At 52.3% G+C, this 25342-nt stretch overlaps 1 protein-coding gene across 3 annotated transcripts; it reads right to left on the bottom strand.

Annotated features, from left to right (window-relative positions):
* Nucleotides 1–254: 254 nt before the first annotated feature.
* On the bottom strand, nucleotides 255–25130 carry PLAT (plasminogen activator, tissue type). Of its 3 annotated transcripts, none has more exons than XM_055416653.2 (14): nucleotides 24994–25130; nucleotides 12078–12174; nucleotides 10916–10958; nucleotides 9244–9381; nucleotides 8783–8893; nucleotides 8292–8466; nucleotides 7346–7437; nucleotides 5805–5985; nucleotides 5023–5108; nucleotides 4379–4574; nucleotides 4149–4288; nucleotides 3877–4017; nucleotides 2633–2799; nucleotides 255–1105 (listed from the first exon to the last, which is right to left on the bottom strand). In XM_055416653.2, the coding sequence occupies exons 2-14, from the start codon at nucleotides 12147–12149 to the stop codon at nucleotides 947–949; spliced, it is 1701 nt and encodes a 566-aa protein (XP_055272628.2). In that variant the 5' UTR covers nucleotides 12150–12174; nucleotides 24994–25130; the 3' UTR covers nucleotides 255–946. The 3 variants fall into 3 exon arrangements, with proteins under 3 accessions (XP_055272628.2, XP_055272629.2, XP_088688758.1); XM_055416654.2 differs by having other exon boundaries at nucleotides 4149–4285; XM_088832632.1 differs by lacking the exon at nucleotides 24994–25130 and adding an exon at nucleotides 13917–13936.
* Nucleotides 25131–25342: the final 212 nt, after the last annotated feature.

The following is a 25342-nucleotide window of genomic DNA, read 5'->3' as shown; positions in this document are numbered from 1 at the left end:
CTGCCAGGCTCCTCTGTCCATGGGATTTTCTAGGCAAGAATACTGGAGTGGATTGCCCTTTCCTACTCCAAGGGATCTTTCCGACCCAGAGACCAAACTCTCCTCTCTTGTCTCCTGAATTGGCAGGTGGGTTCTTTACCACTAGTACCACCTGGGAAGCCAATGAAAGGAAATATTCCCAATTCAAAGAATGTGGACGCGAGTAAGGAATAAAAGCTGTGAAGGTACTGTGTGTAACAGAAAGATTCCACTCTGACTCGGGAAAATATGTGAAAAATATATCAGAATTTATTATTCCAGGAAAGTATCATACAGGTAGTGGCAACAGAGTACAAACAAAAATGAATTGATATAAATATGCTAGAGCCTAGTTTATCAGTTATGAAAATGATACATGTCTCCTGATTCTATCATGAAAGTTATAAAGAAAAAGAATTACACTGTACACAACAGGATTCCCTCCAAGAGCTGCAAAAAGGAAAGCCCAACACTTGACTTAAGGGCTGAAGTCGAGGAACGTGATCTGGCCAGCCAGCCCATCCCTTGGTAGGAGGTTCCTGCTGGGCTTCCTTGGGACTATAAATAGACATTCTATTTCTAGTAGAATACATCCAACCCTTCTTTCCTGAAGGCTTGAGTTATCTTTGCCTACTGAGACTTGCTTTCACCTTTGTGGTCCCCTTTCCAAAGATGCTCGTGTGCATAGCGGAGGAAGTGGGCTCCCGCCCTGGAGAGTGGTTTTCCATGAGGGATTGGCGTTTATCCACCTTCCCATCAGACAGGACAGTTCAGCCCTTAAGCCCTGAAAACTTCCAAAATGGAAAAGTACCTGTGAAACTACATCCTCCCCCCACTTCCGCTGTGTGAAGAAGCCCCTGCCGCGGTGAGTCTTCAGAGGTGGGAGAAGCGGGGTCTCTGTGATGTAGGGAAAACGGGGTGTCCCTGGTCACGGTCGCGCGTTGTCTCGAATCCAGTCCAGGTAGTTAGCCACCTTGGTGTACACGCCCGGGATGTCCTTCTGCCCGCAGCCCAGGCCCCAGCTGATGATGCCGACCAAGGTCATGTGGTTGTCCTTCATGCACACCAGGGGGCCGCCCGAGTCACCCTGCAGAAGAGAGGAAAGGTCAGCTGTGTGCAAAAATGCAGACTCTTTGGGGGGATGTTAGGGTGAATGTTTGCAGTGCTGAGACGTATTCTACATACCGCTAATATGTGGCACTAATATGTATCCTTCAACGGGCTCAGTTTCAGGGAGGGAAATTTTACCTCCCCAATCTTAGACCTTTAGAGAATTAGGTTGTAGTTTTGTTGTAAAGTGGAACTGAGCTCAGACATTGCTGACAAGTGCTCAGTCGTGTCCGACTCTTTGCAATCCCATGGTCTGTAGCCCACCAGGCTCCTCTGTCCATAGGCTTTTTCCAGGCGAGAACACTGGAGTGGGTTGCCATTTCTTTCTCCAGGGAACCTTTCCAACCCAGGGATCGGGCCCAGGTCTCTTGCATCTGCAGCACTAGCAGGCAAATTCTTTACCACTAGTGATACCTGGTCCCCACTGGGTGGTAAAGCCACCACTAGCTGTGCGGCCCTAGGCAACTGGACTTCTTACCTGAATGATACTAAGTAATAATAATCTAAAACAGAAATCATAGTACTTCCCTTGTGAGGTTATGGGAATTAATTGGAAGAAAGCTTGAAAAGCTCTCGAGAACAATGTAGGGCATTTAGTAGAACTCTTGGCAACTGTTAGCTGTTATTGTCTCATTGAATCAAAATCTCTTGTTTTTAATTTGACGCTAGCTGACAGAACAGGTTTCACTTTGCACACAACCCTTTATGACTGTCGAGCTAGGTGGTGGAGGTGTCTGAGAAAACCTCTCAAAAAGAGACCAAAGGCTGTCACAGAGGCAAGAGGGGGAGATGTGGGTGTGATCCCCACATCAGAACTGGGCCTATGGTCCTCAGTGGGAGTGCCCAGCCCCACTGCCTCCAGCCACAGCCCCGTCCCCCAGCTTCAGAGAGAGCCCGGAACACAGTGGATGTGAAAACAGCCCCGCGTTGAGGGTTCCTCTGCTCCATTAGGTCTTACCTTACACTGGTCTGTATCTTACACTCAGAGTTATCATGAAATACAAGTACATACCAGCTCTGATGGGGACGCCAACCCAGAGACCCTGGGGGAAACCTCATTAGAGGCTGAATGTGAGTTCCTAAAATTTCTTTCTCACAGATCATCTCTCTCCTATTTCTAGGAAGCTGCCGTTCCTCCCACACTACCCAAGAGACCCTGATTCTCCAGCACCCACAGAAGCCAAAGCTGTCTTGTGTGGCTTTATCTATCACTTTGATAGTTGTTTAATTGCCTGGGCTTACAGGAAATCCTGTACCAGGTGGGGGTTCTGGTGCAGACATTGGGGAAATTTACTGCCGTTTAGATGTCTTCAGTTTGGGTGACTTTGATCTTGGCTCCAGTTGCTTTATTCTCTGAGGCTCTCATCTAGATCCCATCCCCCGCCCCAGATGAATCACTGCTTTCTGGCTATAACTTTTTTTCTTGGTTAAGAACGAGTTGGCTAAGGAACACTTTTGCCCTTGGATGGGGGAGGCTCAGGAGAGGAAAGCCGCCTGCGCTTACCTGGCAGGCATCATGCAGGTTTGTGTGGTCCCCGCCACTCCGTGTGTCTCCGGCACACAGCATGTTGTTGGTGATGGTCCTGTTAAACAAGTGCCGGGAAGTGCAGCGGCTGGATGGGTACAACCTGACGTGAGCCTCCTTCAGCCGTTCAGAAAAGAAAGGAGAAGCTGAAAGAGAGCAGGGAAGACATCTTGTGGCTTTAGGGAAAGTTATTTAGAAACCTTTTGGAAGGAGAAAGCTGAACTTTGTGGTGATAACTAACACTGATTAATCTTTTACATGTATTAAGTTGAATTCTACGAAATTGCCAACATATTACCCTTTTGACCTACAGAAATGGCAATTTCATAGAGTTTCACCCAGGGTTTCTCAGGAGCAGCACAAGTGACATTTGAGGCCAGATAACAGTTTTTGCAGGGGGCTGCACTGTGCACTGCAGATGTCTGCCAGCATCCCTGGCTTTGGTGTGCATGCGTGCTTAGTCCCTCAGTCATGTCTGACTCTTTGCAACCCCATGGACTGTAGCTACCAAGCTCCTCTGTCCACGGGATTCTCCAGACAAGAATACTGGAGTGGGTGGCCACGCCCTTCTCCAGGGGATCTTCCTGTCCCAGGGATCAAACCAGGGTCTTCTGCAGTGCAGGTGGATTCTTTACGATCTGAGCCACCAGAAGCTTCACCGGCTTCGATTCACCAAATGCGGGTATAAAGCTCCACCCTGAGTTGTCACAATAATTGACATGGCCACACGTTGCCTAGTGGGCAAGAGCACCCTAGCTGAGAACCACTGCTTTAACCTAATATCTCACTTAAGCCTCGATCTATTCATTTCTTACCAATGAGGAAACTGAGGCTTGGAGCCACACGAAATGAAAAATCCACGCCTGGATCACAGGGCTCACCAGGTGCAGGGTGAGGGCTACTGGGTGGCAGGCAGAGTCCTGGAACCGTACTCTTCCTTAACTAAGCTCGCTCCGTGTCTTAGGAAAACCGCCTTGAAATCTTCAGCCCTTAAAACTCTCCTGCCACTCAGACCTCTCTCTTGACTGACCGGGCCATCGGCTGGGAAGGTGGATGGCGGGGCTTCCCTTAGCAGGAACTTGCCCAGACTATCATAGTGGCGGAGCCTGCCCCAGGGCTGGACTGGACACTCTCAGGACCGCTCTTTCCTCTCTCTGGTCAGCACCCACCCCCCACGCTGCCCCCAGACAGACAGGATGGCACGGCGACTTCCTCCCACTCACAGGACTCGTGCTTCCCATAGCCGGACAGCTCGCACTCCGTCCAGTCGGGCAGCTGCAGGCTGGCGTCTGGGAGGCAGATGGTGCGGACCGAGCCGCTCTCCTGGGCGCAGGTCAGCGAGTCCGATTTCAGGTGCAGCAGCGCTGGGACAGGGGGATTGAGGAAGAGAGTGGGGATTTCCGGGGAGAGGAGGGAGGCACCGGGGGCCTGGGAGGAGGAGGTGGGCGGTGTGGGTCCGGGGGTCTAACGAGCCAGGGAGAGCCGGACATCTTACCGATGTCATTGTCATAAGTGTCATCATCAAATTCCTTGTGGACGATGTATTTTTCTACTTCAAACGTCTGCTCCTCCTCTCCAGGGACCAGCCGGTATGTCCTGCCCAGGACCACCTTGAGATCGTGAGGCGTGTACCTGCTGGAGTAACAGGCATGCGGATGCTCTTCTGTATTGGGCCCGGTCCAAGGCCTTAGCGGGAAAGCCGGCCGGCTGAGTGCGCATCCCTACCTCTCCTGGAAGCAGTGGGCGGCTGACAGCACCCAGCAGGAGCTGATCAGGATCCCCCCACACAGAAACCGCTCTCCTGGGGACCGCCTGTTCTTGACGAAGATTGCAGCCTGCCAGGGGTGGGAGGTGATGTCAGCGAAGAGGCCTCCTTTGATGCGGAACTGGGGCCGCTTGTACTGTCTCAGGCCACAGGTGACTGCGGAGGGGAGGACAGAGCCGGGGGGCGGGGTCAGACCTGCGGGCCTGGGCGAGGTCTCCGAGCCCCAGCCCAGTGTCTCCTCTGGGAAACCAGGTTTCCACCGACAGCTGCACTTCTGCAGCATCTGTGCAGAATGACACAGCCTCTGCTTCGCTCCTCCTCACATCCCGGCCGCCATCACTGCTAACAAGGCATCTCCAGAGAGCACCCTGGAGCCCGATGCCATCCATGAGAAATGGCTGCATCCTTTCCTTCTCTCTTGCCCCTCCCATCACCTGCCCAACAGCGTCGCCATCCACCACAGCTCCAGCCGCCCAAGCCCCCTCCCCACCCAGGTCCGGCCTTCCTTGGCCGCTGCGTAGCCTGAACCAGACAGCTTCCCAGACGTGGGAAGCAGCAGAGGACACAGGCAAGAATAATGCTGGGAGAGGGGAGCTGGCCTTACCGCACTGGGGCACGTCACAATACTCCCAGGTCGGCTGGCGGTCCTTCCACACATGGCACCAAGGCTGGGTGTCCCCATCGGGATTCCTGGGTGTGAGGAGGAAAGGCTTTCAATCACATCACAAGCCAGAGAAGAGGGGAAGGCGGCCCAGCTGCGGGGCGGGGGGTGGCGGGGGGTGACGACCCTGAGCCCTGGGCTGGGCTCTGCCACAGACCGCCCCCTCCCGCTTCGCCCCTCCCCTAGAAAATCATTCCTGCTGCTGCTGCTGCTGCTAAGTCACTTCAGTCGTGTCCGACTCTGTGTGACCCCATAGACGGAAGCCCACCAGGCTCCCCCGTCCCTGGGATTCTCCAGGCAAGAACACTGGAGTGGGTTGCCATTTCCTTCTCCAAAGTGTGAAAGTGAAAAGTGAAAGTTAAGTCGCTCAGTCGTGTCTGACCCTTAGCGACCCCACGGACTGCAGCCTACCAGGCTCCTCCATCCATGGGATTTTCTAGGCAAGAGTACTGGAGTGGCTTGCCATTGCCTTCTCCGGAAAATCATTCCTATCTTCTGCATTTTGTTCTCATCTCCCAGCACAGCTGGGAGAAATCCCCCAGGACGGAATAAAGGTGCCTCGGGAGGATGCAGCAGGTGAGGGCAGCCCCTCTTAACTTGGGATATGGGTCCCACCTTTGCAGCGTGAGGCGGGCGGTGCAGCACCTCCCGCCCACGTGCCTTTCGTCGGCCCCGCCCCGCCCCGCCCTCCGCGCGGACACGCCCCCGGGGTCCCGGCGGCGCACCTGCAGTGGTTGTGGTTCCCCAGGCCCAGGGCCCGCGCGTTGCTCTTCCAGGCGGTGTAAATCTTGCTCATTAAGAACACGGAATTCCACGGGAGGCAGAAGGCCCCAGACTTGGTGCGGCTGCGGGTGCCACGGTATGCCAGCCCGTTTCCAGTGTAGCAGTCCCCATCTTCTTCTGCAACTGGAACGCAGGAAATCCAAACTGAAACACAGCTGCTGAAGTGCCCAAGCAGCAAGTGGGGTTTGGAGCAGGGCCTGAAGCCCGGGGCTGCCGGCCTGGGGCGCCAGGGGTGGGGGCCAGCCCGCCCACCTCGCCTTTTTCTCTCCTTCAGGTGCTTTCACTCGGGGTGGTCAGCGGCTTCCACCTAGTGCCAGCCTCCCCATCACTGGGCTGTGTTAAGGGAAAGCCTGAGGGATATTCAGGTTCAGGAAAGGCTGCCCAGTTCAGCTAGTGGGGATTGATTATTCCTGGAGCTGCTTGGAAGGCTGTTAGGGGTTTCCTTGTTTCTACTTGACAGGCTGCTGTCAACTTGGGGGCTTCTGTGGGGGGACACGTGTGCAGGCCCAGTTTTCTCGGATTTTGTCTGCCAGGGCCTTAAAGGATTTATCGGACTTGGGAGGGAAGCAAGAGTATGAACCTTCAAATGCTGTGTATTTGCCCCCATTTTACCCTCTTTTCTCCCCATTTGAAACTGACACAGCCCACTAGCACACACCAGTAACCTAATGAGAAGGGGCCTTTGAGATCATCAGTGGCAGTGAATCCCAGTTTATACCAGATCCAGGGGGTGGGCAGGATGCTTTAGAGTTACACTGTGCTTTGCTCTGCTTAGTCGCTGAGTCATGTGTCCGACTCCGTGCGACCCCATAGACTGTAGCCCGCCAGGTTCCTCTGTCCACAGGGATTCTCCAGGCAAGAATACTGGAGTGGGTTGCCATGCCCTCCTCCAGGGCTGGAGTTACTCTAAAGAGCTCTCAAATTCACAAGTCTATCAGCGTCACCTGTAGGCTGAATGTGCATTTTTACACATGTATGTTTAGAACTTTGAAACATATCTTACACGATTGTGATAAATAGCATCATTATTTGGGAAAGCACCACTGAACTCATGGTGCCTTTTTGTAGCTGAGTATTTTTTAAATCTGGGAAATTTTCTCACATTAAAAGTCTTCAGAGACAGAGCGAGATCTTGAGAAATAGACCCATTAATCAAAAAAGAGAGAACTTGCACGCATTCTCAAAAGGACTGGAAACCACCGGTAAAGCCCTATCTTCTCTGTCCATGAAGAAACTGAGGGTCAGCAGGGTGCAGAGAGCAGCTCAAGGTCAAAAAGCTAGTTAGAGGCCAAGCCTGATAAGGACCTAAGCCTCTTGACTTCCTTCTTCTTATGCCAAAGTGACTGACCAATTGGCTCCTTTTTCTCCTCATTTGCAGAAGGGCCGTCAGCCTTGTCCTCCAGATCTCCCTAGATCTCCCTTCCCCACCCCGCCCCCCTGGGACTCCGTGAGGCCGCAGGGGCCCTGGGGAGGCTGCACTTACCCTTAGTGCAGGCTGGAGTGCTGCAGAACTCAGAGACGTACTTCCCTGCCTTGAAGACGTAGCACCAGGGCTTTGAGTCTTGGTCCGGGTTTCTGAAAAATCAGCCGGGAAGGCCAGGGGAAGTGAACAGTTAAGCCTGTTTCTCAGGCCAAGGACTCCTCACTCTCTTCTGGGGAGAGAGTTATTTATGTTTGTTGTACACATAAACGAATCGGATCGTGTTGGGTGGAGGTATGACCTTGTAATCGCCTTTACTGGGAGATTAAGCATGGTTTACAGAGATGCATATGGCTGCCACGTTGACAATGGGTGGACCATGATGGCGAGCTTTATGTGTTAACTTGGCTGGGCTATTGCACCCAGTCGTTCGATCAAACGCCAGCCTTGGTGGTGCTGGGAAGGGATGTGTCGATGTGGTTCACGTGTATGGTCAGCTGACTTCATCCAGTCAGCTGAAGGCATATTAAGAGCAAAAGCTGAGAAATTCTGTCTCGTATTGCAGTGTCAAGTTGGGTCTGAGTTTCCAGCTTGGGGAAGGGGCTGCTTATGGATTCCAGACCTGCCAACCTCAGGGTCATGTGAGCCAGTTCCTTCAAATGAATCTCTTTATGTAGATAGAAATATATTTATATCTCTATTTATAGATATATATGTAGCTATATCTATATCTATAGATGTATCTTTCTGGAGAGGAAATGGCAACCCGCTCCAGTATTCTTGCCTGGAGAATCCCATGGACAGAGGAGCCTGGCGGGCTACCGTCCAAGGGGTCATGAGAGTCGGACACGACTTAGCAACTGAACCACCACGACCGTGTATATTCTCTACATGTGTGCCTGTGCCTCCTCTGGGTTCCGCTCCTCTGGAAACCCCGGCACAGGTCTTGGCGTGACCGCCCCAGCTTCTCGGCGGAGGAAACGCTCCTGGGGGGAGGCGGCCGTCTCACCTGCAGTAGTTGTGGTTCCCAAGGCCCAGCCTGATGGCGTTGGGCCTGCGCCCGCTGTATGGCTTCATGGCCAGGCCGCTGCTGTTCCAGTTGGCGCACTCAGCCCCGCTCTCTGCCGTGCTCCACGTGCCTCTGTAGGCGACACCCCGGTCCTTATAGCACGTGGCGGTGGCGTCTGATGGGAAGCGGGACACGCGACACATCCCGTGTGAGTCCCTTTTTCATCTAGTTTCCAAGGGGGGCTCAGCGCTGCCTCTGTCATCCCTGCAGACTGCTGAGGCAGGAGCTGCTGCGGGGGGCTGCGTCTCACCATTACCGGGGGCAGCGCCAGGCTCCAGACTCGATGCAGGGCTCTAACCACCCTCGGGTGACCCCGCCCCACCCTGACCCTTCCCTCATCACCCCACACTTTGCTGTCCTTTCTGGATCGTTTCGCAGGTGGGATTTCCCCTGGTAGGTCCTCATCTCATAGATACCCGCCCGCCACTCACCTATTTCACAGCGCTTCCCCATGAACCCTTCCGGGCACTGGCAGACAAAGTCTGAAGAATAGAGGGCCTGCCGACACGTCCCCCCATTGAAACACCAAGGTTCACTGCAACCTGCCAAGTAGAAGCAAGGGGACCCCGAATTACTTTCCAGGCACCCCAAGAATACATGAGTCAGAGTTGAAGAGGGCACCCTCCCCGCAGGCGCAATTCTGAACACTTTACAGAAACCAAACTCATTGACTCCTCACAGCTGACCCCACAGTCTATACGACTGTTCTCCCGTTTTACAGATGAGCAAACTGAGGTTCATGGCCTCACACCTTCACCTCGGCCTAAGGCAGAGTGTGCCTGAGGCCCTGTTAGAGGGTTGGGTGGGCTGGGGATCGTGACAGACAGGGCTTGGGCCGTGGGGCCGTGAGAATGGACCCGAGGCTCAAGGCCGGGCTTGGGTGGACACGTACTTCTGACGGGCACCGAGTGGCACTGGGCCCGGCCGCCGTTGCACCAGCAGTGCTCCACTTGGCTGCCCCTGAGCAGGGGTCGCAGCCAGGACTCGTGTTGGAGGTACGTCATCTGCGTTTTTTCATCTCTGCAGGTCGCTGTAACGACAGACAGGCCGGCCTCTTTAGGGCCCCACCCACCCCACACTGATGCCGCCCCTCTTCCGTCCTGCTCACTCTCAGGAAAATCCATCCTTTATTCCTTCCTTGCTCTCAGCAGAAGACAACAAATACCCCATATTTTGTCACCAAAGAACCCTTTCATTAAAAAAAAAAACACTTTCAAATCCAGCTTATTAGGAGGATGTGCCAACATTATTTTCCATATGACTATGTGACCTTTACATTTAATTTCCCATGAAAATCAGTTATTTTCTTGAAATAAGTAATAAACTATAATGGTGTATTTCTACTGTCTCCTTATGTTAGTTTCACTGAAACAGGAAACCCACTCGTGAAAAAAATTTAGAAAGACCTCTTTAATTGTTTTTCCTCTTATGGGACCTTATTTTGAAAGAATTTATTTATCAAGACACATTTATTAAGTAATACTCCAATTTCTCATTTTAATTCATCAAAAAAGAGGCACATGTATGCAATTGCCTACCAGAACTTTTGATTCACGTGAGTATTTATCACACTGAGATGATGCAATTCTGGCCCCAAACAAAGAAAAGTGACATTTTAGTCTGTGCAGAAAATGTGCTACTCCCCTTAGTATTTCTGGTATAATGAAGATAGTTGAAAGAGTCCCATTAATAGGTGTTCCCTTTTTCTCTCTCTGTTTGCAAATCAGAATGCCAGCTCAAAAAATATATAACTTTCAGTGGACTGAAGAAGTGACATGGGCTCATTGTCAGTGGTACTGCTGTTCTTTCAGTGGGCCCTTTGGCGCCAAGATACGCTGGCAGGAAAGGCTGAGCTGTCTGATGGCAAAGGCAGTGAAACCTAAGCCGTGACTCACTCTGGGGAAGCTTCCACCTTAAACGGGTGTTGCAGAGCCTTCCAGACCCAAAGAAAGGAGGTCCTGAGGGAGGAGGGCTGATTTGGGACCTGCAGTTCTTCTTATCAGATTCAAGACACTTGGGCCTAAGCATCTTTTATTCTTGGGATCCTAATGGAAACGGTGCATGCATTTTTAGTCTCAACTCTAGACACAGCCTTACAGGGAAGGTCTTCCCACAGCACTGCCGTGAAATAAAGTAACCCAGGTTGGTCATCTCTGAATTATCAACCGAAGCAATGGAGGCACAGAGAAGTTAGTTAACAGAGATGCTGCATGGAGTCCTGGGGGAAAGGGGATCACAGCCCAGGGAAAGGCCCTGGAGGACCCAGCGGCCTGGTGGCTGTGTGACCCTGGGCAAGTCATTCAGGCTGTCTGGGCTCTGTTCTCATCTGTGTAGCTGGTCTTTGGGCCACCGGGCTCCCAGCAGTGTGTGATTCCCTGACATCCTGACGCCTTGCCAGCACGCCTGCTCCTGTGTGAGTGACACGGGAGGACGCAGGCATCTCTGCAGGCTCTGACTTTCATGGAGCTTGAGTAAGCAGCTCACGTGGAAGAAAATCCCCACTGGAGCCTCAGGCACCCTGACCCTGCCTTCGTGGACCGCCCTCCACCCCAGCGACGTCTCACCTTTGTACGATCTGGCGCCTCTCCTGACTCGTCTGTAGGTTTCCTGCAAAGAAACCAGGGGCGGAGGAAGGGTCAGCACATGCAGATGTCTGAAGAATACAGCTGGTCAAACCAGAAGACCACCATCAACCCACCTGTCCCGAGCATTCCCCTCAAGTACCTGGCCCAGGTGCAGTGTGCACACCTGTCTTCCCCTCTGATCCTTTCTCCCTTTCTAGCCTAGTCCTGTCCAGAAGGACTTTCTCAGTGGTGAAAGGTTTAATACCCGTGCCGTGCGATACAGCGCCCACTCGTCACACGTGACGACTGAACACTCCCTATGTCGTGTAACTGAAGTGAATTTAAGTTTCATTTCATTGTAGATGAAAATAGCCACCCGTGGGTTAGTGGGGATGTGTGCCCTCACCCCATCTCCTCCATGTAACCATCCACACTCTCCCGTCTCTAAAATCCTGCTGTGTGGGCATCGCTCACTTGGCCTGACTCATTCCTTGGCCTGAATGATGCTCTTAGCTGCTGGGGACCTTCGGAGAGCACATCCTAACTAGACGGCAAGCAATACACGGCAGCGTGCTCACAGTACCTGCACTTTTATAAAAACGTCACAGATTCTGACTTCCCCGGTGGCGCAGTGGCTAAGAACCCACCTGCCAATGCAGGTTCGATCCCTGGTCTGGGAAGATCCCCCGTGCTGTGGAGCAACCAAGCCCATGCACCACTAGTATGAGTCCGTGCTCTGGAGCCCGGGAGCTACAGCTGCTGAAGGCTGCACGCTCTAGGGCCTGAGACCCACAATTTAACGATTGTCTGTGTTGCTCCTACTGAAGCCGGTGTGCCCGGAGCCACGCTCCGCAACAAGAGACGCCATCGCCGTGAGAAGCCCGTGCACTGCAGCAAAGAGTAGCCTCCGATCCCCAAAATTGCAGAAAGCCCCAGTGCAGCAGCAAAGACCCAGCACAGCCAAAAAACTTAAAAAAAAAACACTTCATGATTCATTCAAGCAAATCCTTTAAAAACAGCTCCAAAGAAGCCACTGAGCGGCGGAGCTTACTCAAGTCAGAATGATGCCCAGGGTGCCCGCCGGAAGCCTGGATCTCAAGCCTCGCCCACCGAGGGGAGCGTGTCCCGGGGTGTCCCAGCACAGACACGAGTGCACACCTACCTGGCTGGGCGACGTGAAGGCGGCGCCACAGAGCAGCAGCATACACAGGAACTCTGCCTTCATTGCGCTCATCTCTCCTCAGAGCGTCCCTTCAATTCTGGAAGAAGAGCGGGAAATAGGCGTGAGGCCTGAGAGGTCCGAGCGGGCAGGAGAGTTCAGGAGCCAGTCAGTCCTCCCAGCATTGGCTCCAGGGCAGGAGAGGCCATGGCCAGCGTCTGGCAGATGGTGCTTTTGTTCTCATATATACATTTGTTATTGTGGCTAAATACACATAGCACAAATATTTCCCATTTTAACCACTTCTGAGTGTAAGTTGAGCAGCATTAAGTTCACTCACATTGTAGTGCAGCCATCACCACCATCCAACTCTGAACATTCATCTTCCCAGACTGAAACTCTGTACCCCGAAAACCCCAAATCCCTGTTCCCCTGGCAACCACCTCCTACCTACTCTTTCCATGAATCCGACTACTCCAGGTGCGCCTCATGTAAATGGACTTATACTATGTTTGTCCTTTTGTGTCTGACATTTCACTGGGCATGATGCTCTCAGGTCCATCCGTGCTGTACCATGAGTCAGACTTTCCTTCGTTTTTGCTGCTAAGTCACTTCAGTCGTGTCCGACTCTGTGTGATCCCATAGACGGAAGCCCACCAGGCTCCTCCGTCCCTGGGATTCTCCAGGCAAGAACACTGGAGTGGGTTGCCATTTCCTTCTCCATCCTTCGTTTTTAAGACTGGATAATATCCCACTGAGTAAATGGACCACATCTTGCTTATCCATGCATCTAGCTATGGACACGGGTTGCTGGAAGATGACTTTGTTCAGACATCTCTGTGGGCTGAAGGCTGACACCACCTCTGGCACTGGCTGCAGCCCAGTTTCCCTGGAAGTGGGCTCGTGCCCTGGGGTTGACTAGATGGACCCACAGCAATGTCCGCACTCTGACTTTTCTGGAGGAAAGCATAGGAGATCTGGGGTTGGCACATCTTAGAGCCAGCTCTCCTCAGATAGCCTGGGCTCAACCCCGGAGAACTTTCACATCTCCTTGTCCAACAAAGGGAACTCTCCTCCACCACCACCTCCCTGCTCCATCGGGAAGCCAGCCTCCTTTAATATTCAGGCCCTGTGAAGTGCAGTTTTGCAGAGAGGAGGGCGGCATCTGGTTTGGATGTTCGGACTCAAGTCTTCCCGGCCCCACGTCCCTGGTTCCGTCTGCCTGGTCCCAGCTAGGGCTCCGGCCCTCGGCCGCTCACAGTGGGTTAGTCGGTTGGGATATTATTTTGTGGTCTGGCAGCCTCACTCTCTCTCTCGTCGGCAAAGATTAAACCAGGGCTCTTCTTCCCTTGACTCATTTCCCCTCAGTCACAACAACTCTGCTCCCATCCCTCCCACCCCCTTCATCCCAAGCATCCGAAGGGCCTGCTTGGTTCGAAGCGCCCAGGACTTTGACCCTGGCGCTGGCTCAGGCTCCTTTGCTGTTAGGGATGCTGTCCTCTCACATGGCCACAAGCCCCCTTCAGAGCAAGGATGAGAAAACAAGGAGCAGGAGGCTGGTGGGAGCCGATCTGTGCCCCAGTGACCTTCTGGGGCCACTGGTGACAGGCAAGGCGCGCACGGAGCTGTGGGAGGAGGATGGGGACGGGACTGTCCGGGAAGATTCCTCGGGCTCAGAGGGCATCTTGCCAACCAGCATGCCCCTCCCGCTCTGCGCAAGAAACGGAAAGAAGCCAGGATCTGGGTCTTTGTTCCAGTTTGGCCTGCCCCTGGGGGAGGCCCTTCACGGGCAGGGCAGGGTGTTCTGCAGGGGCTGGGGGGTGGGGTGGGACCTTTTCTCACCCAGGACAGGAAGCCTGCTGGCATTTGCTGGTTCCAGGCAGCCTCAGAAGGAAGACCTAGGGGTCAAGGGCATCCGAACAGGACCCAGAGTGGGGAGTCTTCAGATCACAGGCTTCTGAATTTGGTGCTCAGCAGTCCTCCAATTTCCCCTTTCTCAAAATTTCCCCAATTATCCTGGTACTTTGAATCTTTAAAAATAGCTCTTCATAAACACATTCCTCCTCTCTCTTCCTGCTGTTAATCATGTTTCACATATTTGTAGGTGTCCCAGCTTTATTATCTCAACCAAGCCTTGGGATGGGGAGAGAGGTCTGCCTGCCCAGGGCTCTTGGCAGAAATTCTGAATGAAGCAATGAACCAGCCGGTGACTGGGGAACCTGGCTCCTCTCCCTCTTGACTGACCATCAGCCAGGCCTTCCAGCAAGTTCGTTCCCCTCAGACGGGGGGCTTGTCTTTTCTCTGGATGCCTGTCATCAAGTGACTGTGTCGTTTCAAGGATTCAAGGTCCTCCTTGAATGGAGCACATTCAAGGGGCACATGAATGGGTCTTACATGGAGCAGAAGTCTAGATGCTGGAAAATTGCAAAGTGACAAGTGGACCATTAAGACCTTTGCCTTCATTGGACAGATGGGGGAGGGGGCCCCGTGGGGCGGGGGCAGGGGCCTGATGGGGAGGGATGCACTTAGGGCTGAGGGTAAAGGATCTAACAGCTGCAGCGCCTCAGACCCTTTTGCAACTGAAGACTCAGCAGAAGGGGTGTCATTTTCTCTTCTGCTCTGGGACAGTCGGAGCCTGTCTCTCTTCTATCAGTCCTTATCTTCCTCTGCTTCTTCTGGCCTCGCGAGGCCTGGAGCTGACCCAGTGCCAAAGAGCCTCACACAAACCATGTGACCTTCCATCTTTGCTGCACAGAAGCGATGGGAACAGCTGGACGGGCCGAGCAGGCCGAGAGGATGACAGAGAAATGAGTCATCCTGCCTACAGTCAGCGCCTGCCCGAGACAAGGGAGCAAGACAAGGAGGCAGATGGAGTCCTGGTGTCGCCTTTGTGGGGAGGGAGCAGCTGGAGCAGCTCTGGGGCAGCGTCTGGACAAAGAGCGAGTGACCCCAGAAACTCAGGAAGCACTCAGGACCCTGGGGAGTTGTGGACCGCAACCCTGGACCACAAGTTCCCACCAAAGGGAGAGGCGTCCAGTGCCCATGTGAGGCTGGCAGGAGGGGAGATTTGAGAAATAAAGCACAGGAAACCTCTTGCAGGCTCATTTTGTAAATCCAAAACTTGTTATCTTTTTGGTGTGTTCCTTTGCTTTTGCTGTGTTTAATAGTTTCCCAGAATCAAAGAACTAAAAGAGCAAAGAAAGGACTTCCCTGGGGGTCCAGTGGTTAAGATTTTGCCTTCCAATGCCAGAGGTGTGGGTTTGATCCCTGGTCGGGAAACTAAGATCCCCTATGCCTCACAGCCAAAAAAACCAAAACATATTGTGACAAATTCAGTAAAGACCTTAAAAATGGTCCACATCAAAAAAAAAAAAAAAGTAAAGAAAGAAAGGAGGGAGGGAGGAAAGACAAGAAAAAGAAAACCACAAGGATGGGTGGCTGGCTTTTGTGGGACTAGAATCCCTGAGTCACCAGCAGCATCACTGTGGGGGTGGGGAGTGTATGGAATAATTCTAAGACAGCTGGTCCCCAAGGTCCCAAGGCCCCAGCCCTGGCAGGCCCACCTTGGCACATAAAGTCAATTTTTGCAGATTTGCAAACAGCTCTGCGGACGGACCTCTGGAGACGCAGAGCTCGACAAGTTGACAAAGAATCTGTGCAGGTTAGAAACATCAGGACACGTTGAGGGCAAAGCATGGCCTGGATTCGCAGGCTGTACCCGCGGGCATCCTTGTGGAGGAAGAGCTTGCAATCTCTGCCTCCAGGGTGCCCCCTCCTCCCCCCCACCATCTGCATAGAAGCCACACGGGGCCCTGCTTGGCTGCAGAGACAAAGTGACTCTGTTTTCTGGCCTCTGAATAGCCATGAGTGATGATTGCTCTGGGGGAGAACAATGGTCTGGTCACCAGGGAGGAGGGCTGGTCTCCAGGAGCCAAAGGTGCCTTTGTGGCTGGGAAACGGATCTCGCCAGCCAGAAGCGCAGGACTCCTTTCTGCGCTGGTGGCAGGGGGAGTGCTGATTGATGGCCCTGGAGTCTGGCTGGGGCGAGGCCATGGGAACCGCAGCAGGACAGCTGGGGGGAAGGGCCTGGGGGGTGCAGTGGAGTGCTATCCACAGGGTCTTTCATTGCCCTTCGCGTGACCCATCCCCACCACCTGCTCCCAAAAGGCCTGCTTTCGGGAAAAGCACCAATACCCTCCTTCGCATACGGTTTGACTGTATCAAAAGGAATGTACTGGCACTTCCCTGGGGGTCCAATGGTTAGGATTCTGGGCTTCCCCTGCAGAGGGCATGGGTTCGATCCCTGGTCGGGGAACTAAGATCTCACACACTGTTCGCTGTGGCCAAAAAAACCAGAAATTAATGTGCTGCCGTTCCAAAAAGCATCTTTGTTTTGAGACATCAAATCTGTTCCCAGGGATGCAAAACCAAGTGGGCTAGACTCTCAAGGCTTCCTCCAGGGCTGACGTCTTGTGATTTCTGCTGTTCTGAGTGTGCATGTGCTGTGTGATCTGTGAAACACTTACGCGTGGGGATGAGTGCTTTCATGTAAACACTCAACCACATCCCATAACGTGACCTACAGTAAAGATCCAACCAATCAAGTTCTATGCTTCTGGGTACAAACAGGACATTTGCCGGGATGTTAAAGCTGCTTCTACTCTTGGCAGCAAAAACAAAGCAGAAACACTGAGTCAGCTGGAGGATCATGGAAATTGCAAGGGAAAGATAAATTTCAGTTGATATAGCTATTGAATTTTTTGCAAGTGTGCAAGGCTTGCTCACTTAATCTTTGGCAAAGAGGAGCCTTGGTTTGTTATTACTTCACAAAGCCTCTCTCTCTGGAAATCTGAGTAAGAGAAAGTCAGTCTCCAAGAACACCAATACTTCAAAATGACTCACAGCTTTAAGACAAACATCGCCCTCCTTCCCCCCACCCAACCACTATGCCCCGGACGGATACCAACAAATTAGAAAAGAGATGGTCAGAACTCCCTGAAACAGCAAAGGCCCGTCACTGAGTCAGGACAAGAGAGGTGGTAGACGGGAGGAGGAAGCAGGCTTTGGAAATTGGGGCTGAACTCCCGCAGAAGAGTGCACCTGTGCCTCCAGACAGAGCCCAGGGCCAGAGCCCTTAGCTCTATGGGCAACGGCTGTATTCCCGTCTTCCTCCTACATGGGTCCTCCTTGTTATAGGGCTTCCCTGGGGGCTCAGATGGTAAAGAATCCACCTGCAACGGGGGAGACCCAGGTTCGATCCCTGAGTTGGGAAGATCCCCTGGAGAAGGAAATGGCAACCCACTCCAGTGTTCTGGCCTGGAGAATCCCATGGACGGAGGAGCCTGGTGGGCTGTAGATCTTTCCTTCTCCCAAAGAGTCAGACACAGCTGAGAGACTAACACTTTTTTTTAGAGTTTATGCTCTCAGAATAGAAACCATTTTCCAAAACTGCCTTCACAGAAGCAGTTCTTAGCTCTTCCCCAGAGATCGTATTACTAAGTGAAGTCAAAGACCGGTATCATACGATATCACTCATATGTGGAATCTAAGTGTTTTATTTATATAAATGAACTCATTTATAATATAGAAATGCACTCGCAGAGTTTGAAAGCCAACTTCTTTACCAAAAGGGACATGGGAGGTGGGGAGGGGGGCATAAATTGGGAGCTTGGGATTAGCATATGCCCACTGCTGCTAAGTGCTAAGTCACTTCAGTCGTGTCCGACTCTGTGTGACCCCATAGACGGAAGCCCACCAGGCTCCCCCGTCCCTGGGATTCTCCAGGCAAGAACACTGGAGTGGGTTGCCATTTCCTTCTCCATATGCCCACTATCATATATAAAATAGATAACTAATAAGGACCTACGATACAGCATAGCGAACTCTACTCAATATTCTATAATAACCTATATGCGAAAAGAATCTGAAAAAGAATGAAGGTATGTATAACTGAACCCCTATAACGACAGTTATAACTATAACGAACACAACATTGTAAATCCACTATATGCCAATTAAAAAACAATTTTAAAGGTAATTTCCTGTGTCCTCAAGCTTATTTTCTCTCTTCCTGAACAGAATTCTTTATACTTAAGGAACAAGAGAGGAGTCTTTCTTATCTAATTGGATCAGTTCCAATGAGGTAAATAGAATAAAATCCTCTCCTGGCACCGCCCACCCACTCCCACATCTCCACTTTGTTACTCAGAATGGAATTCTCTGCAAAGCAGCTTTAAAACATAGGTACATGTCTACATGTGTGCTAAGCCGTTTCAGTCGTGTCTGACTGCGACCCCATGAACTGGAGCTCACCAGGCTCCTCTGTCCATGGATTTCTCCAGGCAAGAACACTGGAGTGGGTTGCCATGCTCTCCTCCAGGGGATCTTCACGACTCAGGGATTGAACCCGTGTTTCATGTTTCTTGCCTTGGCAGGTGGATTCTTTACCACTAGTGCCACCTGGGAAGCCCCCATAGGCACATGACCTGTGTCTAAGTTTATTACGACACTGACCTACTCAAAACAATCTATCCTGAGCACTGTCATCACCGAACTTCTCCACCCTCTGCCAGGTAACCCTGCTTATCTGGAGGGACTCAGGGAGTGCAGTTGTTGATCTGGGAAAAAAGAAGCCCATCCTGCCTCCTCCTCCGGTAAAAGCAAGAGAAACTTAGATCCTTGTGAAGAAAATGCAAAGTGCAGCTGGCAAAGCTAACCCCGTGAGTCAGGGCAAGGAGATACGATCCCTGAGTCTGAATCTTAGTAAACCTGCAATGGCACATTAATCTGAGAGAGACTCTTGTTCTGCAGTGAGGCAGTTTCTGGTGTTCCCTCCACGCCCTAAAGCAAACATCACCACAAGTAATGAAATACGCCATCACCCAGTAATTCTGCAGTCTCCCCTCCAGATTTCAACACACTTGAATCAGGAAAAGACAATCGGAGACGATCATCATATCACCCTACGCGGAATCTGTCTGCCTTTTATGAGACTCACATGAAACTGACGTGAGAGCACAGTTTTGAGAAATGCGTCTGGATGAAGGCCATTTACTCATCAGGTCCTGGAGTGCTGACGCTTGTCAGGCATCCACTAAATCACTTAAGTCAATATTATCTCAGTATTATCTGAAGTCAATATGTTTAATGGATGAGAGACTCGAACTTCAAAAAAAATGTAATGAACCTGCTCTCACGAGACACATCTAAAGGGAAGCGTCGGGACTCAGGGCAACCAGCTCTATAGAAAACCCCCCAGTTGCTGTTTCCATGACTCGTACTGGGTCCTGATGCTGGACTGTCATGTTCTGAATGTGCTCAGAGTTGCTGATGGAGAGGAGTGACAACTGGAATGCAAGGAGCGAAGTCCCTCCAACCTCCTCTTACCGGCTGTGTGTGTTCCCCGTTTTCTAGTGGTCCAGTCCTTTCCACCAGCTAGATAGTGCTGGCAATTAGGAGGGAAGCACGTAAAGCCTCTTTTAACAGCTGGTGTACAGCACAGTTAACTGTACTTACTGCCAGGAGTGCCCTTAGAAGAAGAGTCAAAGTTTATAGCCTCTCCCTGGAACATTGACTAGAAAGGAAGCCAAGTTCTATGAGGTCATCTTCGAGTTCAAGTGTTGATACCAAATCCCGCCTCCTAGATCGTCCGAACATCTTGCGATGACCTGTACCCAGATTCTTAATGACTGAAATCAAGTTTTCTGCCCTTCGTCTGTACGCACAAATCAGTATTAACAGGAGCTCATACTTACTGGATCACGCGGTGGTGTCTTTTATCCTATTTTCAATCTCTTTTTGTTGTTGTTTGCCTTTCCCAGGCCTATTTATACTACACACGCCAGAGCTATTCAAGACTCTCAGAGGAGGCTAGAGTTCACGGCCAAGGCAGCTGGAAGGTCAGGCCCTCGATGCTGATAAGGGTCATCTGATGGGGACCATACGTGTGTTTGAAAACCAGAAAAAAGGAGGAAACCAGAGCTTCTCAGAAAACAAAACAAAGCCAAAGCCCCCTCTCCCCCAGCTCATGTGGCAAGCCTAGGCTCTTGCTGCCAAATAAAGCAAGTTCCTCTTTCCTGTGAACACGACAACCTGTGAATAGCCAGCAAAGGCCAGAGGCTGGGGGGCTTTCTGTTTCAGGGTATTCCTAGTCCATTGCTGGGTTTCACTTCCTACCAAGCCCGCTCCCCACACCTTCAAGGAACTGCCCCTGCAAAGATCTCTAAGCAGAGGGCTTGGGGGCCCTCCTCCTGGTATCCATCAGCTCTCTCATCCCATCCGCCTTGACTGGAAGCCCCGGCTCTCTGGTCGGCTCCCTCGTGAATTCAGAGGCGATGACTTACTCTGTCGCACCACCAAGCAAGAGCGCCAACCATGCCCCAGGCACGAATCTGCAGTATGAAGACACAGAAGCTCCAACCTCAACACCTCAGAGCCCAGCGGATAAGAATCCACCTGCCAACGCAGGGGAAGTGAAGTTTGATCCCTGGTCCGGAAACTAAGATCCCACATGCCCTGGAGCAACTCAGCCCCCGCATCACAGCTACTAAGCCCATGCTCTAGAGCCCACGAGCTGCAGCTGGTGATGCCCGCGCTCCCTGGAGCCCGTGCTCCGTGAGAGAAGCCACCACGGTGAGAAACCCACGCCCTGCAGCAAGGAGGAGCCCTCACTCACAGCAACTAGGGAAAGCCCGAGTGAGACAACCGAGATCCAGTGCAACCAAAAACAAAATAAATAAAACCATAAAAACCTCGTAGCCTCGGGAGAGGACAGACAAATAGCTAGCCAACCCTAGCTCGGTGCCACCAGCGCTGTGCTGTGCAGAGGTGGGGTCGGAGGTGGAGGTGAGCGGGCAGAGGAAAAGGGGGTCCTACCGGGATGTGAAGGAGGGGATGGGGCTCACTCTTGATGAGGTGGGCGTTGGTCAGCTTTCTGGAATGGATGCTATGCAGTCTGTTTATCAAACCAAAGGGGGAGTGAGCCAAGCTCTGGAGGGGTGTCACTGACAAAGCCCTAAAATGGGACCATTGTTTGGGGTCCCACAGCAGCTAGCAACCAGAGCCCCTTAACCTTCAGCACAAACACCTTTCCTTGTGCAAAGGAGTGCGAGTCACACACCCTAGGCTCTCCCTTCAAGGAGGGTGCCCCTAGGAGGGCATCCCTAGGAGGAAGTGTGGCTTGAAAAGCCCAAGAGTTCTAAGGATGTAGGCACCTAGGAGGAGAAGGTCACCTTGGATTCCCTAATGTCTAGCTGAAACTCCAATACTTTGGCCACCTGATGCGAAGAGCTGACTCATTTAAAAAGACCCTGATGCTGGGAAAGATTGAGGGCAGGAGGAGAAGGGGACGACAGAGGATGAGATGGTTGGATGGCATCACCGACTCAATGGACATGGGTTTAGGTGGACTCCGGGAATTGGTGATGGACAGGGAGGCCTGGCATGCTGTGGTTCATGGGGTCTCAAAGAGTCGGATACGACTGAGTGACTGAACTGAACTGAACTGAAGTTAAAGGAATATTTACAGCCATGTAATAAGCAGAATAAGACTTCCCTGGTGGCTCAGACAGTAAAGCGTCTGCCTACAATGCGGGAGACCCAGGTTAGATCCCTGGGTCCGGAAGATTCCCTGGAGAAGGAAATGGCAACCCACTCCAATATTCTTGCCTGGAAAATCCCATGGACAGAGGAGCCTAGCAGGCTTCAGCCCACGGGGTTGAAAAGAGTCGGACACAACTGAGCAACTTCACTTTTACTTTCAATAAGCAGAAAAGGATCTCAATGCCAAGGTTTCCCAGTATCTGGGTTTAGCCTGATACTGAAGTAGGCTTTCAGCGGCTCCAAGCAGAATCAGGTCTTAGAGGTCAAGTCCCAAACAAACCTCTCCAAGCCACTGTGGAGCACCATGTATCAATCCTGTGCAGCTCAGCTGGACTTGTGGCCAAGACTCACCCTCCAGATCACGGCTGTTGGCATGGATGGTGTGGGCAGCTGCTGAAGACCCCCCAGTTGTACCGGTTCCCCAGGAAGAACTGCTGCTATCACTTTCTGGAGAATCATGATCAAAACCAGAAATTGCCTGGGTTGTACCTTCAAAACTGTTTATAAAATGGGGCCCACACCTGGTTCTTTTTCCCTTTGTCCTAAGTCTCAACTTTCAGGCGATCAAGAGGTTTGTTTTTCTATCCCTCTGTACCTTTCTATAGAAGTCTTTTTCCCAGGCGGGAAAGTGGAATATAAAATGCACAAAGAATGACTAAGAAAATGTGCTCTCCTTAATATGTAAGTAGACGCTTAGGCCAATAGCAGGAGACCATGTGCCTGGACTTGGGGGTTGGACTAGGGCAGATGGTTAAGAAGATTCTTTCTAGCTTGAACTTTCTGTGAGTCTGAATCCTCCTCACCTTTTAATCTGGCTCCACTGGAGACCCAGCCCTTGGTTTTGTGAACTGGTTGGCTAGGATGAGTTTTACTGCCTGAAACTAGGGACACAGTTTTTCTCTGTGCAAAGAGAAGAGCCCAAAAAGGAACGAACAGAGTATTCCAATCATTCATTGTCCACCCTGGCCATCTTATCAGAACAAGGCGGAAAACCACTCATAGGGATTTTATTCTGAGACTGCACATGCCCAGAAGTCATTCAAACTGCACACTTCAACTCAAGACACAAATGTTCCCTCCTCCCTCCCCTAGATATTCAGTATTCAGAGAAGCACATGGATTTTGAGTTTTGACTAGAACTAGCAGTCCATGGGGCCGCTACGAGTCGGACATGACTGAACGACTTCCCTTTCACTTTTCACTTTCATGCATTGGAGAAGGAAATGGCAACCCACTCCAGTGTTCTTGCCTGGATAATCCCAGGGACAGGGGAGCCTGGTGGGCTGCCGTCTATGGGGTCACACAGAGTCGGACACGACTGAAGTGACCTAGCAGCAGCAAGCCTATTATTGGGCTTCCCAGGTGGTGCTAGTGGTAAAGAACCTACCTGCCAATGCAGGAGACATAAGAGATGCTGGTTCGATCGCAGGGTGGGGAAGATCCCCTGGAGGAGGGCATGGCAATCCATTCCAGTATTCTTGCCTGGAGACTCCCATGGACAGAGGAGCCTGGTGGGCTACAGTCCATGGGGTCCCAAAGAGCCAGGCATGACTGAAGCGACTTAGTACACACAGCAAGCCTACTATTCATGCCATGAGCCATGTTATCCCCACGGCCTCTGATCCAAGATAGCCTGCCCACCCTCTGGAAGCTTTGGAAGTTTAAAGCCAACTCTGCTCCTCTCAAACAACAATCTAGCCCAAGGGCCCTCACGCTGCTGTAAAACCCCAGGCGGGACCAGAAGAACGCCTGGAGGTGAAGTAGAGACAAGCCCCACCTGGGCAGTGACTTCCCAGATAGCCTGTGGTCCTGGCCACCCACTCACAAAAAGCCTTTCATGGTGATGACAGCTTCAAGTCACACGGCCAGGGGTCTGGCTGGGTTGCTCTTTACAATCATTTGAAATGTACTGATCACCAGCTCTGCTCACCAACATGCTAGGTCCCTAGGTCCCCGAGTCCTGCTTCCACGAGCAAAAACTAATCACGGGATCATTTCTGTTCCTCCAGACACAGGAACTGTCCTGGGCCAGTGCAGAAGCCACAGAGAGCAGCCTCGCTGGGAGAAGCTGATCTGATGGTTTATAAAATAAACCGAGCGTCCGCACAGAGCCTGGACCATTCAGGCAGAGAGCAGGCTCTTGCTTGCTCGTGACAAGAGCCAGCGACTGCAGGCTGGCATCTCTGAGAATGTTTCAGGTGCAATCAGTTGATGGGTAGGATGGAGCTCTTCCTATTTCAGTATTTGCGGCGTCTCTGCTGGCGCCAGGTCTGGCTTTGCTCTCATGGGAAGCACTTAGCCGGCAGCTCCTCTGACCCTCATCTATTGATTCTGGACCAGTCAGCGCCCAGATCCTGGGACGTCTCCTGCCCCCAGGCAAGACTTGCTAGGAAGCCCTTCTGAGGAAACTCCACTTAGCGGCTGTATTTCAGAATTTTTTCACAGGCTTGCATACACATGCACACACACACACACACACACACACGTAATGTTTTTGCTGTCATCCACCAGCCTTGGGAGGCCACCACTGCCGTCCACTTCCGTCACCGCCACCACACGGCTTTGGTCTTGAGCTTGTCCTCAGTTACCTGAGAGTGCCTTCCCTCCCTCCCTCCCTCCCTGGGAGGTTAAGAAAATAAAGATAATAACAGTGAAAGCCTAGAAAGCCCGCTACAGTCCCTGTAGAGCGCTTGGGGAAGAGAAGACTCTGTTCTATTTCCCTCTGTAATTGGAAAAGTCCTCCAAGAGCCCTCCCGTCGCATCCTGGGCCAAAAGCCAGAGGACAAAACCTGGCATCGGAGGGAGACCAGAGGCTTCGCTCTGACGGTTTCCCTCCTTCCTCTCAGCCAGCACTTCCCACCCGGTGACTCCTCTGTGGGCAAGTCGCTCCCTGCCCAGCCCCGCCTCAGTTTCCCCGTGGGCTCAGACCGCCCCCGGGACCCTCTGGGCTCTGACCCCATCAACCCATCTCATGTTCCTTGCCCGTGAGTCCCGAGCAGGGCCCACCGTCTACTCTGAGCGGGTCTGGATCACCCTTTCCACTTCCCCCTGTGCGAGCAGAGATTCCTGCTTCAGGAGACACATCCCTAGTGCCCTCTCTCTTGCCCTGACCGCCGCCACCCCTGCGAATGCTTCAGCCCATCCCTACGGGATGCACGTTCAAAAAGAAACCTCCCTCTGGAGAAGGATTCTAGCGAACCCCACTTTTGACCTGAGTGACGGAGTCAGCCCCCTCGGTGTCGACGTTCCTTCAGTGGCTCAGAAAGACTTTTCAGAGGGAGAAGAGGAGCCAGGGACAGAGAGGCAGAGTCCAACCTACCGCGCGCCCGAGCCTTCTCCCTCCTCCAGAGGCGTTGTCTTCGGCAGCGCCGGGCTCTGCAGGACCTTGGCTGGCTCTCCCTGCAGGGCTCCGGCCTCCTTTAAATTTCAAGGCAGGGGGTGGGGTCGCTGGCCCCGGGTGGGCGGGCTTCGCTGAGGCAGGAGGATGCCCAGTGGACACTGGGCCCCGCAGGAGCCAAGCTGGGGCGGGCCTCTTTTCATAAAGAGGGGGAGGAATTTCCCCCATGGAAGCAGCCCAGCCCATCCTGGCTCTGGGCCAGGCTGATTATTCATGGTCCTGATGTCATCAACGAATCACAGGAATTTGGGAGTTGGATGTTGGAGGGGAA

Source organism: Moschus berezovskii, chromosome 26 (assembly GCF_049115385.1).
Source record: "Moschus berezovskii isolate FMDL1 chromosome 26, NW_MosBer_1.0, whole genome shotgun sequence".
NCBI lineage: Eukaryota > Metazoa > Chordata > Mammalia > Artiodactyla > Moschidae > Moschus > Moschus berezovskii.
The sequence above is the reverse complement of the archived record's forward strand: the minus strand, read 5'-3'. Positions and strand labels throughout refer to the sequence as shown.

Bases quoted from the DNA above. Each gene is read 5' to 3' on its own strand.
- PLAT (XM_055416653.2), bottom strand. From the start codon at position 12,149: ATGAGCGCAATGAAGGCAGAGTTCCTGTGTATGCTGCTGCTCTGTGGC. The intron at 8,894-9,243 runs GTACGTGTCCAC...TCTACTTGGCAG, and splicing joins CCACTCGGTGCCCGTCAGAA to GTTGCAGTGAACCTTGGTGT. The intron at 1,106-2,632 runs GTAAGCGCAGGC...TCTCTTCTGCAG, and splicing joins ACCTGCATGATGCCTGCCAG to GGTGACTCGGGCGGCCCCCT.